The sequence below is a fragment of the Rattus norvegicus genome, chromosome 13, assembly GCF_036323735.1.
Source record: "Rattus norvegicus strain BN/NHsdMcwi chromosome 13, GRCr8, whole genome shotgun sequence".
Classification (NCBI taxonomy): domain Eukaryota; kingdom Metazoa; phylum Chordata; class Mammalia; order Rodentia; family Muridae; genus Rattus; species Rattus norvegicus.
This window is the reverse complement of record NC_086031.1, coordinates 41,752,388-41,778,636: the sequence shown is the minus strand read 5'-3', so window position 1 is coordinate 41,778,636 and position 26,249 is coordinate 41,752,388. Positions and strand designations below refer to the sequence as shown.

At 44.5% G+C, this 26,249-nt stretch overlaps 1 protein-coding gene across 1 annotated transcript in view; it reads right to left on the bottom strand.

The window, feature by feature from the left end:
- The window catches only part of Acmsd (aminocarboxymuconate semialdehyde decarboxylase), a 45,534-nt gene extending 19,791 nt beyond the window's left edge, over positions 1-25,743 (bottom strand). Inside the window, exons 1-5 of the mRNA NM_134372.2 lie at positions 25,613-25,743; positions 16,034-16,078; positions 8,225-8,321; positions 5,432-5,481; positions 3,030-3,266 (exon numbers count right to left, since the gene is read on the bottom strand). Coding sequence (NP_599199.1) covers positions 3,030-3,266; positions 5,432-5,481; positions 8,225-8,321; positions 16,034-16,078; positions 25,613-25,669 — 486 coding nt within the window. The 5' untranslated portion in view covers positions 25,670-25,743. The remainder of the gene's footprint in view (positions 1-3,029; positions 3,267-5,431; positions 5,482-8,224; positions 8,322-16,033; positions 16,079-25,612) is intronic.
- Between the last annotated feature and the right edge of the window lie 506 nt (positions 25,744-26,249).

Genomic DNA, 26,249 nt, shown 5'->3' with positions numbered 1-26,249 from the left:
GCGGGCAGAACACCCATACACATAAAGTAAAATGTAAAGATCAAGGGGAGAGCAATTGAGGAAGGCATTGAACGTCAACATCTGGTCTTCACACACATAGAGGAATTTTATAGCTACTAACTGGTTTGATCATTTATGAGACAGGCACTCTGTGTGTCAGTGTGTCACAGGTATACAGAGACTGCTCATGCTTGCCTCTTTTTATAGAGAAGACAGAACCTAAGTCACTTACTCAGGTCTTGGCAGCTGCTACAGGGTAGGTAGAGTCAGACTGTCAGGTCCTGACATTCTGTTTTCCTCATACGGCAATGGAGTCATTTGTACCTGAGTGTCTGTTATGAGGCTTATTCCCTTAGAAGAGAGGTCTAGGGCTGGGCGTGGGGGTGGGGCACGGCATTTGGAAGCTGTGGAGTGCCAGGACTATCTTGAAATGACAGCACTAACTTGGCTGTCAGAAACTCTTGCCATTTGTTTGAGCACGTCACTGACGCAAGCTAGAGAAGAGCTAAGCAAGCCAGGCTTGCTAACCAAACAAACAGATTGTTGGCCCAGGGACACGGCAGGTCAACCGGAGTCAGGACGAACTCCTAAATCTCTCAGAGACTGGCGTGCTCCCAAATAATCTAATTGGAGTGATGGATAGGTGGAGCTCGTCACTCAAATGAAAATGTGCACTCCAGCAGCTGTGATTGCTTTCTAAGCCCCGAGGAACGTATAAAGCCACTTCCGGTGAATAATAAAAATGACTCGTAGCTGAAGACGCTCACACACTGTGCTGAAGCAACTTGGATGCATGAGTAAATAAATCCTTGTTTGAAGCTCGCTGGAATTTTCAGAAAACATTCTCTCCATCAGCTGAGCCTCTGCAGCCGATGCGTTCGGGGAGTTCAGTACTGAGAAGAATATTAAATCTTTAAGAGGCAGCTGCATAGGCAACACTCCACATAGTGGGCAGTTGCCACAGACACATATATGAAATTTTTTTCCGTGTAGTTAGAGCTGCATGAATATTAGATGAATAAGTGACAGAGCAGAATGCTTGGCGAGTCTGCAAATATCTACTTAAATCAGCAGGAAAGGTTTTTGCCCTGTGATGGAAATATTAGAAAACCATCTCAAACCATTACAATTGTGAGATTTGTAAAAGCTGCAGCCGAGGGAAGACTCCTGGATCTTAAATCCTGGATCTTAAATCCTGGCACCTATGAAGGTTGGCTCAGTGACAGGATGAGAGAGAGAGAGAGTGGTAGAGAAGATGGCGGGATGTGAACCTGGGTACTTCAGAACTGGATAGTGCCATTTTGAAAACACATTTTAATGTGAAATGTTTTAAATATAGACATTATAAACATAATAAATAATCTTTTTTTTCTTTTTTCTTTTTTTCGGAGCTGGGGACCGAACCCAGGGCCTTGCGCTCGCTAGGCAAGCACTCTACCACTGAGCTAAATCCCCAACCCCCATAATAAATAATCTTATACTCCCCACCTGAGCTTATCAAATTCTACACTCTGTATAACATCCACCCATCTATTGATATATCAACCAATCTGGATTTGTTTTCTCCTCCTCCCTCCTCTTTCTCTTCTTATCTGTCTCTATTTTGAGAGTTTTGAGGCAGGATCTTGCTACATATCTCAGGCTTGTCTGAAACTCACTATGTAGCCCAGGCTGGTCTCCAACTCATTATCCTCCTGCCTCAGACTCCTGAATGATGAGATTACAGGCTGTGTTTTTATGCTCAGTTTCATGTGTATTTTTATTATATACTGCCAAAACACACCTCTGCCTTCTAAGGTCTTTTGTTTGTTTTGGGATTTTGGTTTTTTCAAGCCACAGTCTCTGTGCAGCCCTGGCTGTAGACCAGGGCTGCCCCCAGACTTAGAGTCCCACCTGTCCTCTGCCTGAGGGCTGGTATTAAAGGTGGGTGTCGCCATGCCTAGCTTCTTCCTAAGGTTCTTAAATGAGGATTCAAGAATAAAAGCATGTCAGTACACTGACTATTCTGAAGTTTCCAATAATCACCCATTCTGATCATCTTCATTGGGCTGGGGAGCTGGTCCAGTGTATAAATGCTTGTCACACACGTGTGAGGACTAGAGTTTATATTCTCAGAACCCACATGCAAGCCAGGTAGGCGTGGTAGCCTGCCTGTGATCTCAGTGGAAACGGGATGCTAGGGGTGAGCTGGCTGCACTGGCTGAAACAGGCAAACTCAAAAGTTCAGCCAGAGACTCTGCTTCAGTCAATAAGGGGGAGAGCTATGGAGGAAGACGTCTGATGTTCTACACCACACACGTGTACACGTGTATGACCACACATTTGCAATCATGAACAGAACTTTGCATGCCACACATGTATATGCGTAATGTTCATTTAGTTTGTAAATTCTCAGGATATGAGATCACGTGTGTCACAGAATTCCAGGTGTGCTAAAATATAGATATGCATAGGCTTTGTTTTATTTATTTCTTAATGAATGACACATTAAGAGTGGTTCCTGTCTTTGGCTGGAATGACTAGTGCATTTATTTTCCTTTTTATACTTTTTGTATTTCTATAGTCTCTCCAAAGTTACTTCATAGTTTTGAAAAAAAAATTTCCATAGCAAAAAGAAAAGTCCTCTCTGTCTCTGTCTCTCCCTGTCTCTCCCTGTCTCTCTCTGTCTCTCTCCGTGTGTGTGTGTGTGTGTGTGTGTGTGTGTGTGTGTGTGTGTGTGTGTGTTTATGAAAATCGCTAGCAGTGAGGATGGCATTTAGGCTTCTGTGTAAAATGTGATCCAGTAAGAGAGAGATTTCACCAAAGTTACCTCGGAGCGGGCCTTGGAAGTGTCCCATCTCCCCCTCTGTAGAATGGCTCACTCTTTTGGGAGGAGTTTTGGTAGGTTTCTACATCTCCTACCTACATCTGAAGTCACTGACCTATTGTCTCCTGCCCTCTTTTCCTGGGGGGGAATGCTTCCTTCGTGGTCCCCCACCACCCATGGCTGCGCGTCTGTGCGCTGGCCCAGCGAAAGTGTCAGTACTCACCGTGTAGATGGGGAAGAGTTCCGGGTCATTCAGGTCCCACATGTTGATGTGGGATCCAATCTGGATTCCTGGAAATCCTAGCTCCTTTACACAACGCTCCATCTCCTCGACAGCCAGCCCCGGGGCTTGCATAGGCAATGTCCCCAAACCCACAAACCTTCGAGGGTATCTGGCCACCGTGGCAGCGAGGTCATTGTTTAAAAACTGGCACAGTTCCAAAGTGTCCTTAGGTTTGGCCTGGTGAAAAGAGGAAAGGTTGCATGCCAGTCAAAACCTACTTGGTTAGACATTCATTCTAAATATTGCCTCTTGACTGGAAATATTCACCCTTCGTAATGATTGTATGCCTCAGGAAGCTGAGGCATGGACTGACAGAGCTACTGGCCACAGGAGACCAAGGGTCTGTGAGCACAAAGAGAGCTGCCGGGATGCTGCGGGTTAATTAGAACAGAGCCCAGAAGTATCTCTGGGCCTCATGTACTAACTACTTGGCTGCTCCAGTTTAGACGGGGAACGAGGGTAGGCCACTATCAGCAGCAGACAGACCTTGAAGAGCTTCCTAATGTCTGAAGCTACCTTTAAGGTCTCTCGTCTTGGCTCCTTGAAGGATACCAGCCCTACTCCCGCGTGGGTCCTGTCTTCATCTGTCCTCCCACGCCCTCCTATTGACACTGTGGTAGTTGGGCTTTGTTTTCTTTCTTCTCCCAGTCCCCTCCCCTTCACTAGGCTGTAGTGAGTCCCCTGTTTCCAGCCCCTACAGTACTAGGGGTACAGGCTCAAATGTGACCACGCCTAGCCGTTTAAAGTGGGTTCTGGGATCAGAACTCGGGTCCTCATGCCTCGGCAGCCACTGATCTATCTTCCCCACTGAACCGCTCCTCAAGCTCCCGTACATACTTCTTTATGTGTGTTCTGGGGATTGAACTCAGATCTTTGTGCTTTCACTTTATCTCCCCAGACCCCACCCTGAGGTGTCAAGACATTTTACTTTACATAGTGATCTAATCAGAAGCGTAGAGAACCGAGTGACTCCTGCTGGACTTGTGAAATCACATGTCAACCACAACTACCAGGTTAGCTCATTCCTAGCTCTGTACCAAAAGTTACCTCCCTGCCCCATGTCTCAGAATCAGTTCTGAAAGTCAGTGTTTGAGAACCGCTGACTTGTGGAAAGGGATCTAGGACCTCCCCTTTGTCCATTCCCCAGGACGCACAAGGTTGAGGTTTGTTCTTGCTGTCTATTGTAATGCTAAGAGCAAGCCCGCTACACCGGAGTCTGCTTATCGACCTGTGACCTATGACCCTGCCCCCGAGTTATTTCTGATTGGTAAACAAAGATGCCAACAGCCAATAGCTGGGCAGAACAGAATATAGGAGGTTTAGATTTCTGGGGCTTCCACAAGGAGAAGGTGCAGGAGGAAGAAGGAGAAACCACCATGGGTTACGTGAGCCACAAAAAAACGTGGTCCTGTGGGCTGGCCAATTGGACTTAAGAGCAGCCCAGATGAAACGTAATAGGTAGTACGTAATAATTCAGGGTTATTGATAGGAAAGTAGATTCTAATAATATAGAGGGTAATTATCTGCCCAGCTCCTGTGCTGTTTAAGGTGTATTGTAAACATAAAGGCTGTGTGTATCATTTATCTGGGAACTAAAGGGTCACAGGTGGGGTAGAAATTTCTACCACAGTGTAACAGTGCACTGGCTTGTCAGCAGTTTGGCAAGGCATTAATGCAGGGGTGAGTCCAGACAGGTAAGCTCTGGTAGGGTCTCAGTCTACAACTGAACTGTGGGGTGAATCTAGATATGGGTCTGATGGCCCCACACAGGCTATCCTGAAGCAAGGACATGGCTAAGAAGGCAGTCTCAGGGATCATATGCCACCAACATATGAAGGAACCGCTGGAGCTGGAATGTGGCTCCAGTCACCCTGGTGGGCAGAGTGCCTGCCTAGCATGTAAGAAGCCCTGGGTTCCAGTCATAGCACTGCATAAACTGGGCATGGTGCAACCTGTCTGTGATCCTAGCATTAGGGAGATAGGGGCAGGGGATCGGAAGTTCAAGGTTATCCTTAGCTACCAAGCAAGTTTGAAGCCATCCTGGTCTACAGGAGAGCTTCTCTCAGAAACAAACAACCAAAGAAAGAAAGGAAGGAAGGAAGGAAAGAAGGAAAGAAGGAAGGAAGGAAGGAAGGGAGGGAGGGAGGGAAGGAAGGAAGGAAGGAAGGAAGGAAGAAAGAAAGAAAGAAAGAAAGAAAGAAAGAAAGAAAGAAAGAAAGAAAGAGGACCGTTAAGGGAGAGGATAGATGGACCAATTTCAAGGTGTAAGTCATCTGTCACCTTCTGGGGAGCTGGACATGAGCCTTCACCACCAAGAAGATGGTCCTAGGTTTCACACTCACCCAGTAACTAAACATGACGGGAACTGTGGAAAGAGCTTGCACTGTCACTCCTAGAATACAAGGAAAGACACACCTGTCAGGAGAAGAGCCTTTACCAGGATGAGACCAGCAGCTTCCAGCCCAACCTACTCTCTCTCCCTCAGGCGCTCTCCCTCACCCTCGGCTCTACATAGAGGAGAAAGTTGGACAAAATTGGATCATTCAAAAAGAATGATTCGAGTCTATTTGCCCAGATTTTCTTCTACCCTCCTTGTGACCAAATGCTGTTTAGGCCAAGACATTTCTCCACCATGGAAAAAAGCAGCATGTGTTAATTATGCACATATTATATGCATATCATCAAAACTGTTTCTTGATCATAGTTGCCTGTTATCACTCTCCCCATTTCTCCACCCAGACAGCCCTTCTGCTCTTTTGTCACTTTTTTCTCCATCTTTTCTGGTTTCCATCTTTCTCTCCCGCCCCCCACTCCCTGAGGTTTCCACTGTAGGTCATACATGACAGGTATATCTCTCAAGTCCTTTATTTGGGCTCCTAAAGTAGCCTGGCTAAAGTCTCATGGCCCTCAGTCCCTAGGGTTTGATTCCAGAGTCTAGGATCCAGGAATCTTAAAAACAACGATCTGAAGAAAGCCTACCTCTGGGGATCGTTGTAGGAACTAAACGAGTTCATTTGTGTCAGGTGCTTAGAACTGCGTGGAGGGGTAATAACCGTACTCTTTGAAAGTGGGTCATGACTATTGCCTCAAAGACAGTACTTGGGATAAACATACAAAAACAAAAACAAATAAAACAAAACCCAAAGGAGGCACGTGTACTTCTGTTGCAGTCATAAATGACAATTTCTGACTCCAGTCAGCCAAGTCACTGTTCTCCTCTTGAGAGGGTGGGCCCTTGCTCTCTCTTCACATTTACAGCAAATTGTTCTTTGCCAGAGATTTGTCTCCAAGCCCCAGTGTACCGAGATCCAGGACTACATAGGTATTCTGCAGAGTGGCCCACAGAGTTGGCTCCAGACTTTATAAAGCTGAATTTGAATGTTACTTGGGTTCATGCCACTGGATTCTAAACTTCCAGATTTTAGTGACTCATTTTTTTCCTCCTGGACTTCGAAATAAAATACAATTGTGCTTGGGCATGGTAGTTCATCCCTGCTGCTGTAGCACTTCCAGAAGTGGACACAGGAGAAATAAGACTTCAAGGCCTTCCTTGGTGATGCATAGTGGGTTTAAGGCCAGTCTGGGCTATGCATGAGACCCTGCCTCAAAAGTCTTAGTTAAGCACTGTTGCCTGCACAAGGCTGGTGCCATCAAGAGTCAGTTCCAGACTGAGTCATTACAGTAGGTCTCACTGAGCTGTACCCTTACTGAACTACTGGGATACACTGATGGATGGGGTGGGCAGTTACTGTCTTCAGTTCAGTAGCTAATAGCAAGCCCACCAGACTCCTGTGTATCATTCTAAAACTATGTTCGCACAGCAGACTGGTTAAAAATCAGAGGATCACAAACAAAAGAAAAGGGGCTTGATGGGAGGAAGGGAGGTGACAGGAGATAAGAGTGTGAGCATGCACATGTGTGTGTGTGCCTGTGTGTGTGCCTGTGTGTGTGCATGTGTCTGCATGTATGTGTGCCTGTATCTGCATGCATGTGTGCCTGTGTGTGCACCTTTGTCTGCATGTATGTGTGCATGTGTATGTGCCTGTGCAAGTGTGCATGTGTACATGCTTGTGTGTGTGCATGCATGTGTATGCATGCGTGTGCATATATGTGTGCCTGTGTGTGAGTGTGAGCATGTGTATGCATGTGTGCCTGTGTCTGCATGCATGTGTGCATGTGTATGTGCCTGTGCATAAGTGTGTGCACATGTATGTGTGTGCATGTGTATGCGTGCGTGTATGCATGTGTGCCTGTGCAAGTGTGTGTGTGTGCATGTGTGTGTGTGCCTGTGTGTGTGACCGTGCACATGTGTATATGTGTATGCCTGTGTGCATGTGTGCATGTGCATGCATGTATGAATCATTTGTGCCTCAGCATGCATGTGAAGATCAAAGGACCACCTTAGGCACTCGTCCTCATCTTCCCTGTGTCCCTGGCTGCTGGCTGCCCATGAGATTTTGAAGTTGTTTTTTGTCTCAGTTGCTGGCTCACCTGTGGTGCATAGGGACTGTAGTGTTCCAGGCTGGCTGCCTGTGAGCTTCTGGGGATTCTCCTGCCTCTGCCTTCCATCTCACTACAGGAGTGTGAGACTATGGACACCTCCACCACTACAGCTGGTTTTATAGATGTCTATGGATCTGCCCACCCAGCCATTTCCAGACCTGAACTAAAAATATTTTAAGTAATAAAATGCACCACCATTATCATTTTGTTGATATACTGTTTTGCTTTAAGTGGAGGGTGGCATTGTCCAGCATCAGTGGGAGGAAAAACCCTTGATGCTGTGAAGGTTCATTTTCCCAATGTGGGGGAATGCCAGGGTGTTGGGGTGGGGGGCATCCTCGTGGGGGTATGGGTAGGGGGTATGGAAGGAGGAAGGAGGATAACATTTGAAATGTAAATTTGTAAAATATCCAAAAAAAAAGGAAAAAAACTAAATTAAAGCTTCCAAATCTATGCTCTAAAAGCGTTGGCTCGGAATGGCCCTCTTTCCTCTAAGGAAGCAGTAACAGCACGCCTGGCAGGGAAAAGGGAACCGGAAGTTGCTATCCCATAAATCATATCAAGTGGTCACCACTTTAAGGATGGGTGTTGCCTTAAGCCAGACAGAAGCACAGAGAGTGTTTTGTAAGTACCTTTCTGGTTCATTTCTCTGATGCGGACTTCTGGGTCCCAGCAGTTCTGTTGGATCACTCTGAAGACCTTCCCGTCTTTCATCATCTTTGCTTCTCCCTGAGTCAGAAAAGCCGCATCAGTCAAGGCCACACGCTTGGGTAAATCCTGTGTTCCTGAGTGTGAACATTCAGGTTGGCAAGCATATGCATGTGATGTGTGTGGGTGTGTGTAGAGTCGATCTCAGGATCCCCTTCTGCTGCCCACCTTTCCTTTCTTCCTTCCTTCCTTCCTTCCTTCCTTCCTTCCTTCCTTCCTTCCTTCCTTCCTTCCTTCCTTTGAGACAGTCTCCCACAGGTCTGGAACTTACAAAGTAGACTAGGTTGGCCAGTCAGAGAGCCTCGGGGAACCTCCAGTCCCCACAGTCTCAGCGCTGGGATCACAGGCATGTATCACGATTTGTGCCCTTTCCTTTCTTCCTTCCTTCCTTCCTTCCTTCCTTCCTTCCTTCCTTCCTTCCTTCCTTTGAGACAGTCTCCCACGGGTCTGGAACTCACAAAGTAGACTAGGTTGGCCAGTCAGAGAGCCTCGGGGAACCTCCAGTCCCCACAGTCTCAGCGCTGGGATCACAGGCAAGCATCATGATTTGGGGCCTTTCCTCCCTCCCTCCCTCCCTCCCTTCCTTCCTTCCTTCCTTCCTTCCTTCCTTCCTGCTTTCCTTCCTTCCTTCCTCCCTCCCTTCCTTCCTTCTTTCCTTCCTTCTTTCTTCCCTTCCTTCCTTCCTTCCTTCCTGCTTTCCTTTCCTTCCTTCCTCCCTCCCTCCCTTCCTTCCTTCTCTTCCTCCCTTCCTCCCTCCCTTCCTTCCTTCCTTCTTTCTTCCCTTCCTTCCTTCCTGCTTTCCTTTCCTTCCTTCCTCCCTTCCTCCCTTCCTTCCTTCTTTCTTCCCTTCCTTCCTTCCTGCTTTCCTTTCCTTCCTTCCTCCCTCCCTCCCTTCCTTCCTTCTCTCCCTCCCTTCCTCCCTTCCTTTACTTCCTTCCTCCCTCCCTCCCTTCCTTCCTTCCTTTCTGCTTTCCTTCCTTCCTTCCTTCCTTCCTTCCTGCTTTCCTTTCCTTCCTTCCTCCCTCCCTCCCTTCCTTCCTTCTCTCCCTCCCTTCCTCCCTTCCTTCCTTCCTTTACTTCCTTCCTCCCTCCCTTCCTTCCTTCTTTCCTTCCTTCTTTCTTCCCTTCCTTCTTTCCTTCCTTCCTTCCTGCTTTCCTTCCTTCCTTCCTCCCTCCCTCCCTCCCTTCCTTCTCTCCCTCCCTTCCTTCCTTCCTTCCTTTACTTCCTTCCTCCCTCCATCCCTCCCTTCCTTCTCTCCCTCCCTTCTTTCCTTCCTTCCTTCCTTCCTTCCTTCCTTCCTTTACTTCCTTCCTCCCTCCCTCCCTCCCTCCCTTCCTTCCTTCCTCCCTCCCTTCCTTCCTTCTTTCCTTCCTTCTTTCTTCCCTTCCTTCCTTCCTTCCTGCTTTCCTTTCCTTCCTTCCTCCCTCCCTCCCTTCCTCCCTTCTCTCCCTCCCTTCCTTCCTTCCTTCCTTTACTTCCTTCCTCCCTCCCTCCCTCCCTCCCTTCCTTCCTTCCTCCCTCCCTTCCTTCCTTCTTTCCTTCCTTCTTTCTTCCCTTCCTTCCTTCCTTCCTGCTTTCCTTTCCTTCCTTCCTCCCTCCCTCCCTTCCTCCCTTCTCTCCCTCCCTTCCTTCCTTCCTTCCTCTACTTCCTTCCTCCCTCCCTCCCTCCCTTCCTTCCTTCCTTCCTGCTTTCCTTCCTTCCTCCCTCCCTTCCTTCTTTCCTTCCTTCTTTCTTCCCTTCCTTCCTTCCTGCTTTCCTTCCTTCCTTCCTCCCTCCCTCCCTTCCTTCCTTCTTTCCTTCCTTCTTTCTTCCCTTCCTTCCTTCCTTCCTTCTTCCTTCCTTCCTTCCTTCCTTCCTTCCTTCCTTCCTGCCTTCCTCTCTTTTAACACGAGTACTGAGAAATTGAACTGAGCTCCTTATGCTTGCAAGGCAAGGAAGGCATTTACGGATGAAATCATGTCCCCGACTTACATTAACCTTTTCTTGAATGCTTTGGAACATGTTTCTCCTCTCATACAGTTTTAGGGATTTTTTTCCCTACTCAGCCTGGAGATAAAAATCTTACTGCTCCAGTTTCTGCCTTCTCCTAGAGCTGACCTGGTCCTACAGCTTTCTGTACCCAAATCCCGTCAGGGAGAGAGTTGGACTCTCAAAAGTTTGGACAACCCTGAAAGCTCAGGGGAGACCTCCACTTCTGTTCACATTCCTGGCCCAAGAAGAACCCACCTAGAGCCCTCTGGACACAGGAACAGTCAGGGACAGGATCCTTCCAGTATCTGCCTGTGCCAAGAGCTGAAAGCCAGTCTCCAGGAATGCTGACACACAGGTTTAAAGGAGGGTCAAGCAGCTGTCAGAGACAGCAAGACCAGCTAATACCAGAGACAGCCTCATGGTGAGAGACAAGCACAGGAACCTAAGCAACAGAAACCAAGACTACTTGGCATCATAAGAGCTCAGTTCTCCCACCAAAGCAAATACTGGATATCAAAACACACTGGAAAAGCAAGATTTGGATTTAAAATCACATCTCATGATGATGATAGAGGACTTTAAAAAGGACATAAATAACTCCCTTAAAGAAATACAGGAAAACACAGGTAAACAAGTAGAAGCCCTTAAAGAGGAAACACAAAAGTCCCTTAAAGAATTACAGGAAAACACAATCAAACAGGTGAAGGAATTGAACAAAACTATCCAGGATCTAAAAATGGAAATAGAAGCAAAAAAGAAATCACAAAGGGAAACAAGCCTGGAGATAGAAAACCTAGGAAAGAGGTCAGGAATCACAGACAAAAGCATCACCAACAGAATACAAGAGATAGAAGAGAAAATCTCAGGGGCAGAAGATACCATAGAAAACACTGACAGAACCATCAAAGAAAATGTAAAATACAAAAAGCTCCAGAAACATTCAGAAAATCCAGGACACAGTGAGAAGATCAAACCTAAGGATATTAGGTATAGAAGAGAATGAAGATTCCCAAATTAAAGGGCCAGTAAATACCTTCAACAAAATTATAGAAGAAAACTTCCCTAATCTAAAGAAAGAGATGCCCATAAACATACAAGAAGCCTACAGAACTCCAAATAGATTGAACCACAAAAGAAACACCTCCCGTCACATAATAGTCAAAACACCAAATGCACAAAACAAAGAAAGAATATTAAGTAAGTGAAAAAGGTCAAATAACATATAAAGGCAGACCTAACAGAATCACACCAGACTTTTCGCCAGAAACTATGAAGGCCAGAAGATCCTGGACTGATGTCATACAGACCTTAAAGGAACACAAATGCCAGCCCAGGTTACTATATCCAACAAAACTCTCAATTAACATAGATGGAGAAACCAAGATATTCCATGACAAAGTCAAATTTATACCATATCTTTCCACAAATCCAGCCCTACAAAGGATAATAGAGGGAAACTCTAATACAAAGAGGGAAACTATACCCTAGAAAAAGAAAAAAAGTAACTCCACCTCTAACAACAAAAATAACAGGAAGTGACAATCACTATTCATTAATATCTCTTAAAACAATGGACTCAATTCCTTAATAAAAAGACATAGACTAAGAGACTGAATATGTAAAGAGGATCCAACATTTTGCCGCATATAGGGAACACACTTCAGAGACAAAGACAGACACTACCTCAGAGTAAAAGGATAGAAAACAATTTTCTAAGCAATGGTTCCAAGAAACAAGCTAGAGCAGCCATTCTAACATCGAATAAAATCGACTTTCAACCAAAAGTCATCAAAAAAGATAAGGAAGGACACTTCATATTCATCAAAGGAAAAATCCACCAAGATGAACTGTCAATCCTGAATATCTATGCTCCAAATGCAATGGCACCTACATTCATAAAAGAAACCTTACTAAAGCTCAAAACACACATTGCACCTCACACAATAATAGTAGGAGATTTCAACACCCCACTCTCATCAATGGACAGAGCATGGAAACAGAAATTAAACAGAGACATAGACAGACTAACAGAAGTTATTAACCAAATGGATTTAACAAATATCTATACAACATTTTATCCTAAAACAAAAGGATATACCTTCTTCTCAGCACCTCATGGTACCTTCTCCAAAATTGACAATATAATCAGTCACAAGTCAGGCCTAACAGATACAAGAAGATTGAAACAATCCCATGGATCCTATCAGATCACCATGGACTGAGGCTGGTCTGCAATAACAACAAAAACAACAAAAAGCCCACATATACATGGAAGGTAAGCAATGCTCTACTCAATGATAACCTGGTCAAGGAAGAAATAAAGAAATTAAAGACTTTTTAGAATTTAATGAAAATGAAGGCACAACATACCCAAACTTATGGGACACAATGAAAGCTGTGCTAAGAGGAAAACTCATAGCTCTGAGTGCCTGAAGAAAGAAACAGGAGAGAGCATATATCAGCAGCTTGACAGCACACCTAAAAGCTCTAGAACAAAAAGAAGCAAACACACTCAAGAGGAGTAGATGGCAGGAAATAATCAAACTCAGAGCTGAAATCAACCAGGTAGAAACAAAAAGAACTATACAAAAAAATTTTAAAAAATCAGGAGCTGATTTTTTTTTTTTGAGAAAATCAACAAGCTAGATAAACTCTTAGCCAGACTAACCAGAGGTCACAGAGAGTATCTAAATTAACAAAATCAGAAATGAAAAGGGAGACATAACAACAGAATCTGAGGAAATTCAAAAAAATCATCAGATCCTACTACAAAAGCCTATATTCAACAAAACTGGAAAATCTGGGTAAAATGGACAATTTTCTAGACAGATACCAGGTACCAAAGTTAAATCAGGATCAGATAAACCATCTAAACAGTCCCATAACTACCAGAGAAATAGAAACAATTATTAAATGTCTCCCAAACAAAAACAAAACAAAACAAAAACCAAACCAAACCAACCAAACAAACAAAAATCAGAACCAGATGGGTTTAGTGAAGAATTCTATCAGATCTTCATAGAAGAGCTAATACCAATACTGTCCAAACTATTCCACAAAACTGAAACAGATGGAGCACCACCCAATTCCTTCTATGAAGCCACAATTACACTTAAACCTAAACCACACAAAGACCCAACAAAGAAAGAGAACTTCAGACCAATTTCCCTTATGAATATCGCTGCAAAAATACTCAATAAAGTTCTCGAAAACAGAATGCAAGAACACCTCAAAACAATCATCCATCATGATCAAGTAGGCTTCATACCAGGGATTCAGGGATGGTTCAATATATGAAAATCCATCTATGTAATCTGCTGTGTAAATAAACTCTAAGAAAAAAAACCACATGATCACCTCATTAGTTGCTGAGAAAGCATTTGACAAAATTCAACACTCTTTCATGATAAAAGTCTTGGAAAGATCGGGAATTCAAGGCCCATACCTAAACATAGTAAAAGCAATATACAGCAAATCAGTAGCCAACATCTAACTAAATGGAGAGAAACTTGAAGCAATCCCACTAAAATTAGGGACTAGACAAGGCTGCCCACTCTCTCCTTACTTATACAATATAGGACTCAAAGTCCTAGCCAGAGCAATCAGACAATGAAAGGAGGTCAAAGGGATACAGATTGGAAAGGAAGAAGTAAAAATATCACTATTTGCAGATGAGATTATAGTATACTTAAGTTTTCCCAAAAGTTCCACCAGAGAACTACTAAGCCTGATAAACAACTTCAACAAAGTGGCTGGATATAAAATTAATGCAAACAAATCAGTAGCCTTCCTCTACTCAAAGGATAAACAGGCTGAGAAAGAAATTAGGGAACGACACTCTTCACAATTGTCACAAATAACATAAAATACCTAGATGTGACTTTAACCAAGCAAGTGAAAGATCTGTATGACAAGAACTTCAAGTCTCTAAAGAAAGAAATTGAAGAAGATCTCAGAGGATGGAAAGATCTCCCATGCTCATGGATTGGCAGGATTAATATTGTAAAAATGGCCATCTTGCCAAAAGCAATCTACAGATTCAATTCAATCCCCATCAAAATTTCAAATCATTTCTTTATAGAGTTAGATGGAGAAATTTGCTCATTTAGAATAACAAAAAGCCAGGATAGCAAAAACTATCTTCAACAATAAAAGAACTTCTGGGGGAATCACCATCCCTGACCTCTAGCAGTATTACAGAGCAATAGTGATGAGAACTATATGGTATTGGTACAGAGACAGGCAGGTAGATCAATGGAATAGAACTGAAGACCCAAAAATGAACCCACACACCTATGGTCACTTGATCTTTTACGAAGGAGCTAAAACTATCCAATGTAAGAAAGATAGCATTTTCAACAAATGGTGCTGGTTCAACTAGAGGTCAACATGTAGAAGAATGCAAATTGATCCATTCTTATCACCTGGTACAAAGCTCAAGTCCAAGTGGATCAAGGACCTCCACGTCGAACCAGATACACTCAAACTAATAGAAGAAAAAGCGGGGAAGTACCTCGAACATATGGGCATTGGGGAAAATTTCCTGAACAAAACACCAATGGCTTAAAGAATCAACAAATGGGACATCATAAAATTGCCAAGTTTCTGTAAGGCAAAGGACATTGTCATTAGGACAAAACAGCAACCAACAGATTGGGGAAAGATCTTTACCAATCCTACATCTGATAGAGGGTTAATATCCAATATATACAAAGAACTCAAGAAGTTAGACTCAAAAAAAAGTTAGACTCCAGAGAATCAAATAACCCTATTAAAAAGTAGGGTACATAGCTAAACAAAGAATTCTCAGCTAAGGATTAATTGAATGGATGCGAAGCACCTAAAGAAATGTTCAATGTCCTTAGTCACCAGGGAAATGCAAATCAAAACAACCCTGAGATTCTACCTCATACCAGTCAGAGTGGCTAAGATAAAACAAACAAACAAACAAACAAACAAACAAAAAAACAGAAAAACCCCTCTGGTGACAACAGATGATGGTGAGAATGTGGAGGAAGAGGAACACTCCTCCATTGTTAGTGGGATTGTAAGCTGGTACAACCATTCTGGAAGTCAGTCTGGTGGTTCACTACCTGAGGACCCAGCTATACCACTCCTGGGCATATACCCAAAAGATGCTCCAACATATAACAAGAACACATGCTCCACTATGTTCATAGCAGCCTTATCAATAATAGCCAGAAGCTGTTAAAAACCCAGATGTCCCTCAACAGAGGAATGGATACAGAAAATGTGGTACATCTACACAATGGAGTATTACTCAGCCATTAAAAACTATGACTTCATGAAAGTCACAGGTAAATGGATAGAACTAGAAAATATCATCCTGAGTGAGGTGACCTAATCACAAAAACTCACACATCTGATTTCTGCTAACAAATCAATTACTTTGTTCTGTCTTAATATAACATAGTAATCCATAGAGCCAAGTCACTTCCCTACAACCGAGCTGTAAATGCTAAAATTGGTTCTAGGGCAAATATAACAAGACATAAAAGTTAAAAGAGATTCTGTAGTGGAGATTCAATTCCGTTTTTTATTTCATTGATGTTGCTGTCCGACATCACTTCAGTTTTCCCTACCATGCCTTAGAAACTGCATGGCTGCTTCCCTTCTTATTACAATCAATGGCAGGGTAAAAGAGTTGATTTCCTGATGCCCAGCCTACAAGAAGTTAAGTAGTTAAGTCGGACATACCATCTCTGGGTCACCCTCAGGTGTGTGCTGGGAGAAACTCACCTTGCCTTGCTGTTGGAGCTGCACCCAGCCTCCATAGCCAAACCTCTGCAATGAGGAGAATCACAGTTAGACTTAGTCAGTAAAGAAGAGGGGCCTGCAGCCAAGGTACGTCTTCTAGACGCAGGATCCCAAACTCTGTCCTATCAGACACCATCTTCCCATGTGTCCCCTTCTTCAGACCTGTATTCTCATTAAATCGATTTACCTTTAAATTGATACATTTATAGGGAAAGAAAAACTCCTATATCTGGGTTAGGGATGTGGCTCAGTTGGTAGGATGCTTGCCTAGCATGCACAAAGCCCCGGGTTCCATCCCCAGTACCGAATAAATTGGGCAAGGTGGTTCACACCTCTAATCCCAGGATCCAGGAGATGGAAGCAGGAAGCCTAGAGTTCAAGGCCATTCCTGACTGTACAGTGAGTGTGAGACCAGCTTGGACTGCATGAGTCCCTGTCCCATTTGAGAGGAGGAGGCAGAGGAGGAGGAGGAGGAGGAGAAGGAGGAGGGGGAGGAGGAGGAGGGGGAGAAGGAGAAGGAGGAGGAGGGAGAGGAGGAGGAGGGGGAGGAGGAGGAGGAGGAAGAAGAGAAGGAGGAAGCTAGTTTTGTTGTTTGAGATGTTTTCCCTCCTGGCTGAATCTATCTTCCGGTCTCAGTCTCCTGAGTACTTGAGATTACAGGTATGTGCTACTTTGCCCAACTGTTAAATGATATTTCTTGGGGACTTCACACCTTCATCATGTGCCCTGAACTTCCAAGTAATGAGAGAGAAAAAGAGAGAGAGAGAGAGAGAGAGAGAGAGAGAGAGAGAGAGAGAGATCTATTTTCTTAGAAGAGTAGTTTAGAGTCAAATTATGGTATGAAGAGATAGTTCAGCTGGTAATATAAGCCAGAGGACCTGGGTTTGACCTGAGAACTTATGTAAAAAAGCTGGACACCATGGCACACATTTGGAATCCCAGTAGCTAGCCTGAAGCAGCTTTTGCCATGGGCTTCACCATATCACTGTTACCAAAAGTTACACCATAGATTAACCCAAAGCATTTCCCCCATGGATTCCTGGGCCAAGACCCTATTGTTTGTAACATCAGAGAGTGAGCTCTGATTTTCCAGAAACAACTTAACTCTGTTCCTATGAATCTGTTGTTTTTCCACCTCAGACGGTCTGTTTTAAAAATGCATGTATGAAGCACAGGCCTTTAATCCAAGCATTTAGGAGGCAGAGTCATGTGGATTTCTGAGTTTGAGGCCAGCCTGGTCTACAGAGTGAGTTCCAGGACAGCCAGAGCTACATAGAAACCCTGCCTCAAAACAACAACAACAACAGCAACAACAACAACAACTACAAGAATGCATGTATGTTTCTGTGGGTGCACATGTGTATGGAGGTGCATGTGTAGATGGAGACCAGAGGAATCCTTAGCTGTTGCCCTGTAGGCACCATCTATCTTGATTTTTGAGACAGAATTTCTGCTAAGTAATGAGTCCTAGGAATCCACTTGTCTCTGCCTCCCCAGTTCAAGGATTGCAGGATTACTTTTTTTTTTTCCAGAGCTGGGGACTGAACCCAGGGCCTTGCGCTTCCTAGGCAAGCGCTCTACCACTGAGCTAAACCCCCAATCCCACAGGATTACTTTTTAATATGAATTATAAAGATGTAATTCAGGCCTTCCCACCTATAAAGCAAGTATTTCACTGATTCCCCTCTGCCAATCACTGGAATTTTCTTTCTTGGAGATTTCACAGAAAACCGGAAATAATTCTACCCCAAGATCCAGCTATACACTCCTGGGCATATAACCAAAAGACGCTCCACCACCCCACAAAGACACCTGCTCAACTATGTTACAGAAGCTTTATTTTTCACAGCCAGAAATGGGAAACAACTTAGATGTCCCTCAGCTGAAGAATGGATAAAGAAAATGTGGTACATTTACACAGTGGAATATTACTCAGCCATTGAAAACAAAGATATCATGAATTTTGCAGAAATGGATGGAACTTGAGAATTTTATCCTGAGTGAAGTAACCTAGACCCAGAAGGACACGCATGGTATACACTCATTTATGAGTGCATATTAGCCATAAAATGCAGGTACCATGTTATACTCCACAGACCTAAAGAAGCTAAAGAAGAGGGAAGGGCCAAGAGAGGATACTTGAATCTCACTCAGAAGGGTCACAGGAGGCAGATGGAGGGAGGGAACTGGGTGGGAGAGAGGGTTTAGGGAGGGGAATGGGGAGGTTTGGGATCAGGTAGGGAGAGAGACTGGAGAGATGGTCAGATGGTCATGAGAATGAGTGGAAATCTGCAACTGACATGGGTGAGGAGGTGGGGAGCATAGAGAGGACGAGACAGAGACCTGAGACAGGGGAGGTACCCGAGAATCAATGGGGGTGACCTTAGCTGAGACTCAGTGGGGATATGGAACCTGAAGAGACTACTTCATATAGCCAGGCAGGAAGCCCAGTGGAGCCATAGGGACAGCAACCCACCCATAAAACCTTCAGCCCCAAATTATCTGGTTTACAAGAAAGGCAGGCACAGGGCATGGAGTAGAGCCTGAGGGAATGGCCAAGCAATAACCAGCCCAACTTGAGACCCATCCCATGGGCAAGCACCAATCCATGACAGTATGAATGATACTCTGTTATGCTTGCAGACAGGTGTCTAGCATAACTGTCCTCTGAGAGGCTCCATCTGGCAGCTGACTCAAAAGGATGCAGACACCACAGTCGAACAGTCGTCAGAGCTTGGGGACTCTTTTGGAAGAGTTGGGGAAAGGATTGAGGGACCTGAAGGAGATAGGAATTTCACAGAAAGACTAATGGAGTCAACTAACCTGGACTCTTGGGGCCTCAGAGACTGAACCACCAACCAAAGAGTAAACAACGGCTGGACCTAGGGCTCCCTACATATATGTAGCAGATGTGCTGCTTGGTCTTCATGTGGGTCTTGAACAATGGCTATGCCAAAAGTTGTTGCTGTCTGTGGGACACGTTCTTCTAGCTGGGCTGCCTTGTCTGGCCTCAGTGGGAGAGGATGTACCTACCCCCACAGAGACTTGATGTGCTAGGGTTGGGGGATACCTACCCTCTCAGAGAGGGGTGGAAGGATTGTTAGAGGGGGCGACTGGGAGGAGGGGTGGTGAGCAGGAAGTAAAGCGAATTGAAAAAATAAAAGAATCCTGATCCTACTCCTGATTGAAATCACCACCAGCGTGCAACAAAGGATCTGTCAAAAACGACTTCTTTAAAACGATTAGTTAATCATCATCCCTGATATGTTGACTCTCCTGTTTTCTTCCTTCATTGCACAAGGGAGTGGAGGTTGTGAGGGGTGTGTCTATTAATATTTAAGAAGAAAAACCAGGTTCGGAAGGAGATATTAGTTCTTCCAAAAGCACTTAAGATTCTCAAACAAAATAGCAGTGGCTTACTCTTTTCATTATCCTGTTGGAAAGTTTGAAGAAACTGAGAAAAGATCAGAGGCAGGTATTTTAAAATATTTCCCCTACTAAGAAACAATTTGAAAAAATGAAGGCGTTTTGCTGTAGATACCCACTGTAGGGGGCAGAAGATGTGCTTCGGTGCTTGCCTGGCGTTTGCTAAGACCGGGGTTCCATCCCTGGCATTGCACAAACCAGGCATGGTGGTATACACCAATGGTTCCAGAACTGTGGAGGTGGAGGTAGGAGAGTCAGAAGTTATCCTCAGCTACATAGCAAGTTCGAGGCCAGTCTAGGATAGATGAAATGCTGTCTCAAAAAAAAACAACATACACACACACACAGACACACAGACACACACACAGACAGACACACAGACACACACACACACACAGACACACACATGCACGCAAATGCACATGCACATTATTTCTAGTCTATTATTGTAGACTAGAAATAATGGAACACAGAGAAAGACCCCAGCATCACACAAATATATCTGTCTTTCACTCCCATGTTTCAGGGAATCATGGTCACTGGAGTTTAATTATTCCAACACTGGCTAACCGTCATCCCAGGGAAACTTCTACTATGTTAAAGATCCGATTGCTTGACCTGTGGGTTGTGATCCCACGATGGAGCTCCCTCTGTGGGTTTATATGAATGAGAGAAGTTGGGGAGGATCTTGATGTCTGGGGGGAACCTACAAAGCTCTAGGCTCATTTCTGAATATCAAGTACGTCACCTGTCAAGCTTGGTTAATAATGTAGATATTTAACTGCACATGTTGTGTCATTTTATACTCATCTGTCTATCTTTTTGTGTTTGCGTGTGTTCATGTGTGAGTATACATGCATGTTTACTGTTTGTGTGTGCTCATGTGTGAGTATACATGTGTGTTTACTGTTTGTGTGTGCTCATGCGTGAGTATACATGTGTGTTTACTGTTTGTGTGTGCTCATGTGTAAGTAGTATACATGCATGTTTACTGTTTGTGTGTGCTCATGTGTAAGTAGAATACATGTGTGTTTACTGTTTGTGTGTGCTCATGCGTGAGTAGTATACATGTGTGTTCAGTGTTTACGCATGCTCATGTATGAGTATACATGTGAGAATGGACAGGTGCTGATGTAGAGTATTTATTTCTCCTCAGGTTCCATTCACTTTGTTTTTTGAGGCAGGGTCTCCTGTCAGTCTGGGATTCATCAAATAGACTAAAGGGACTGGTTAACAAGCCCCAGGGATCAGTCTCTACCTTCCTGGTGATGGATCCCGAGTATGTCCCCACACCTGGTTTTTACATAGGCTCTGGATTGAACACAGGCCCTTGACTGAGGTACCTCCTCAGCTTTCCTCTTTGGTTTTAATCTCCCGAGGTACAAAGGACGCCAGAGAACTATTACCATTGCTCTTATTCTTACGAAGTGTCCTCTGCCTACAGCATGTGAGACTCCAAGGTCAGAAGTACTGAACGAACCACTCTTCCAATGCAATTGGTGTGAGGAGGGGGAGATGGTATAAAAGAGCCACCAAGAGGCATGCTCAGGAAGTTTCCAGGATGCACATCTCTGTATCTCCGAATCTTCTGTCTTTCAGTTTTTCCCAGCTGGTTTAAATAATGATTTTAGGGTCCAGCAGGTGGGGCGATTGGAAACTGTCAGCTATCAGTGCCCAGTTCTTGGCTTCAGCTTGGAGAAAGTCTTGTGGGGTTGCAAACAAGGGAAGGGAGGTAAGATGTGGCAGCCTACTGTGGAAAGCTTTCTCTTCTCTGCAAAAAGAAAGCTTTGTTCTAGGCTCCCCTGGGTTTTCAAGGTGGGGAGAGGGAGGGCCTTCATTTTAGGGCTGAGCTGGGAACAGCCTTCTGTGCTTAGAATGGGGAATCTTATTGGGACCTAGTGGGAAGATGAACTTTCCTTCCAAGGATGCCAGAGAGGGTGTTCCCCCAGAGATAGTGGGCATCTGCTTACACTCTTGTGAGGGAGTTGCAAAGGTTGGTTTTAAGTCCCACAGTAAGAATGAAGCAGGAGTTGGGATTGTCATGCACACCTGTAATGTGGCACTCAGGAAAGCTGGGGCAGGAGAATCAAAGTTGGGGGCCAACCTGGGTTACGTAATGAGACCCTATCTCATGGTAGCATGGAGGGGGCATGGTGGAGAGAGAAGGGGGTTGGGGGGGAGAGAGAGGACAGAGAGCAAGAGAGAGCGAGAGCGAGAGCGAGAGAGAGAGAGAGAGAGAGAGAGAGAGAGAGGGAGAGAGAGGCAAAGATTGGATTCAACATCGGATTCTTTGTGTAGTTGCCTGAATGTGACTGGAACTGAAAATCACTCTCCGATTTATTATGTCTTAGTCCCATTGGGCTACTCTGACATAATACTGGAGGCTTATAAACACAGACTTTTATTTCCTGTAGTTTCAGAAAGCTGGGACATCCAAGATGAAGGCGCTAGCTGATGTGGTAAGAGGCTGTCCTGGTTCCTGCAGAGCCTTACAACAGAAAAATTCCAGAGTTCCCTTTGGCCTGTTTTATAGAAACAGTCCAGTTCCTCTTGCTCTAATTGCTTCCACTTGTGTGTATTCTTGGATTTCAATATGAATTTTGAGAGGACATAGCATTTAGACCACAGAACTTTCTAAGCCCTTTCAAGATTCCCATCTAGGCAGAAAGCTAGAGACCATGGAGCGTGGAACCCTCTTGGTATGACATTCTCTAAGTGGGTGTCATGCTGGCCACTCTCTCAAGGAAAGTAAAGGTAAGGAGGATCATCTAGAAGCCACCCTTAAACTGTGGGTCGTGATCTCATGTGGTGGTTATTTACTGGGTGTTGTAAAAGATTTGGAAACAGCAGAACATTAATTCAGCGTCAGATATGTAACGAATCCAAGGTGGTTCTGGCAGGCAGTGCCCATGTTGCATTGTGCAACTTCTCCGAAGCCTTGGTTCTGAACACACAACCTGTGCACTTTGCACTGTGCAGGCTGTCACACTGTGCAACGCCAGGGAACACCTCCCAAAACACCTCTGCTGGGAATCAAGACTATTGTATGTAATACATTACAGTGACTACTGTATATATAGTTTCTGGCTCTTAGAGAAACTTAATGGATTCATTATGGAAAACAAAGGCTTCCAGAATTTTTCCAGCCATCATTCCTCAGCCTGTAAGTATGCTATTAGTACATTTTTAGATTGTACTGTGTTAGAATGTTTGCTGTAGTATTGCTAACCTGTGACTGGGAATATAGCTCAGTCTGCAGTCTGCTTGTCTTGCATGTACAAATTCCCGAGTTTGATCCCAGCACCATATAAACTGGCATGGTGGCTTATGTCTCAAATCCCAGCACTCAAGAGGCAACAGCAGGAGGGTCGAGAGTTCAAGGTCATTCTTGGTGACTTAGAGAGCCCAGCCTGGGCTATATGAGACCCCTGTCTTTAAAAAATGAACAAAAACAAACAAACAAACAAACAAACAAACAGAATTGCATTTGATTTGCTGGCTTGAATTTCATAAAACAGCCCAAAAAATTTTGCCTTGGGATTAAGACAGAATTCTCAATTCTTTGTGGAATGGCCCTAAAGTACTTCTGCTATTCTCTACTATATATTTATGTGCGATAGCTTTCTTAGCACTGATAGTTATGTAAACAAAATAGCCGTTAATTCTGAAAAGCGTTGACGATGTCCTGCAGTGTCAAATGTTTAACCAAGATTTAATTCTTTATGTAAACACAAACATTAGGATGAAAATTGGCTTTTTATCCTTAATATATATTAAAGAATTGTCTTAAATGTTCAATTTATATATCTTGGGAGGCGTAAAAACGTCTCAGTAGGAAGGAGTCCTGACTGGGAAACACTTGAGAAGCTTCAGGACAGAGGCCACCATGGGAGTCCTGGACACTTTTGGGTGGGTATTTGTTTGTTTGCTCTAAGAGGTTCAAACAAAATGAAAACCTGTAACTCTGGAGTTTAATACTCCTTGCTTCCACTAGATCTGGGAGCTGTCCTAAATGTGTGTGTGTGTGTGTGTGTGTGTGTGTGTGTGTGTGTGTGTGTGTGTGTGTTCCTAAGGCTGTCAGGTTAGGGAATAGGATGTGTTTCATACCTAATCTATTCATTGTAATGTTCATTGGATGGCTCCTCATAAGCTGTTGGAAATGGCGTTGTAAGAAGGTCACTGCCTATGGTTTCCACAGAAGTCAGGCTGAGACATGCCTCTCATAAAATCATTAACATCTTGAGGTGTTGTTTACACTTTTATAAGGTGTGACTAGGACAAGAAGTTCCCAAGCAGACAGGCCCCCACTTTGGGCTATGAGGGATCTCTTTTTCCATTGGCCATGATGGGACAGGCTTTCTGAGGCAGCTCAGTTCTATTCTCACAGTTTAATCTGTTACTTCTACCTCCCAGCTCACTTACTGATGGACAAAGAAGTGCCTGAGATCAAAAGCCTTTTTATTTCCTTTGAGTCAGGGTCTCATATACTTCTTAAACACTAGTGTCATGGAGGATGACCTTGAACATCTGATCCTCCTGCCTCCACTTCCTGAAAGCTGGGACAGCAGGCATGGACTGTTTATGCAGTGCTGGAGGAAACTGAACCAAGGGCCTGGTGCAGGCAGGCAAGTGCCCATCACCTGAGGTATGCCCTGAGCCTGAGGTTAGCATTTTTATACAAGGTTAACAGTGAGAAGAAAATTTGCTTGCACAAGGAACCACTTTTTCAAAAGCGTTTGAGTTCATTCACTTTTCCCCCACCTTAAATTAAGTAAATTACTAGTGAGAGCAGTCCAGAATACGACAGGCTGTGTAAAACCAGATACCATAACGTCTAGGTACTTACAATTTTTTCCATGTTCCCCACTTCTTTTTTCAGCACCCCTCCCTCCCTCTTTTTCTTTCTCATTCCCTCCTTCCTTCCCTCCCTGCCCCCTTCTCTTCCTTTCCGGTCTGGAATGTACTATGTAATTGTACATTCTTTAACCTACTGACACCAACTTTCAAAGTTTTTAAGGGAGTGTACTGAAGAGATAACTGAGAGTGTGCACTGCTCTTCCAGAAGACCCGGGTTCCTAGCATCCTGTAACTTCAGCTCAAGGACATCTGACGTCTGTGACACAGTATGCTTGGCTTACAACTCTAACACTCTCTCTCTCTCTCTCTCTCTCTCTCTCTCTCTCTCTCTCTCTCTCTCTCTCTCTCTCCCTCTCCCCCCCCCTCTCTCCCTCTCTCCCTCTTCCTCTCCTTCCCTCTCCCTGTCTCAGTCAGTCGGTCTGTCTGTCTGTCTGTCTGTCTCTCTCACACACACACACACACACACACACACACACACACACACACACACACTTAGAAGTAAGTCTTTAAGGGAAGTTTCCATCCTTAGGGAAACACAGAACATACTTTCACCCCCTCTCTGTGCTTCAGATGGAATCCAGGGCTTCCCACATACCAGGCAAACACTATCATGAGCCAAGCCCACAGGTCCGCCCTGCCTCGTTTTCTTTTGACAGAGAGCACTCTTATAGACGCCCATTGTACATATATTTCATGTCACCAATTCCAGGGATTGCTAAGATACCTGCTTCCCAGGTCTTCCTAAGAAGGGTTCACAGCTTAAAGATCAGACAGGAAAGGTTTCAGACAGAGTCCTGAAATAGACTGGAAAGACATTTCACAAAGCTATCTCCTGGTGCTTCTAGAACCTATTTTAAAACCTTCTGGAAAGCGACCACATTCTATTTCTTTTAATGGCCTTTCAGTTGCAGCCATGACTTTCGATCCAGTACTTGGCAGGTGCCCTTCCAGCAGCTGAGCACACCGTTTAAAAGGCCTCAGAGCTGCTTGACTTAAATCGTCCAGGAATTTGACAGGATGTGTCATGTGATGGGATGAGAAGAGCTTCTAGAAAGCCCTGATTTCTTTGACCCATTGTTCCACTGAAATGAACGTAAAAGCCATCTTTAAATAGTAGGAAATTAGAGCTACCTAGTAACTTAAGAATCACTCCCCCAAGAGCAAAGAAGAACGACTCCATCCCATTCCATCTCCAAAGAAGTGAGAGATCTACGAGCAGAGGTGTTGGGACGCCCTGGAAAAGGTCCAGAAAGAATCCGGAACATTAGTCACCGTTACCTTTTCTAGATCAGGCCATTCCTTTGGTAGAATGTGAGTGTGGATGTCAATTTTCATCTCCACAGGACCAGAGGAGACACGTGTATATACAAAAGGGAAAATTCTGATATCGAGAGATCGTCATGAAAATCAGAGTTCATTGACTCCTCTGTCCCTTTATTTCTATCTTCAGGTACCAGTCAGGGGGCCTGGCCAGCCCAGTTGGTTCATGCCAACTGCCCTATTAAAGTTCAAGATTCTGTTTGTGCACTTGGTTTGGGGCCAACATTCTTTGGTAACTAGGACTCAGCACAAAATTAAAAAAAAAATCTCAACGAGAAAACAGGAATGTACTCGGCTTCAGAGGTTAAAAGTACAGCACGCTGCCTAGATTCAGTGGTAGCTCACAACTTGGCTGATTTGGAGATGGGGATGGAGCTCAGCTGGCAGAAGGCTTGCCTAACACGGATGAAGTCCTGGGCTCCACTGGCAGCACCACTTTCACCAGACATGGTGGCGCGCACTTATGATTACGGTGCCTTGGAAACGGCCAAGGACAGATCAGAAGTTCAAGGTCACCTTTGGCTTCCTAGCAAGTTCAAGGCTGGTCTGTACAGGAGACCTCCTCCAGCGAAAAGTTGACTAATTTTGTGTTTTG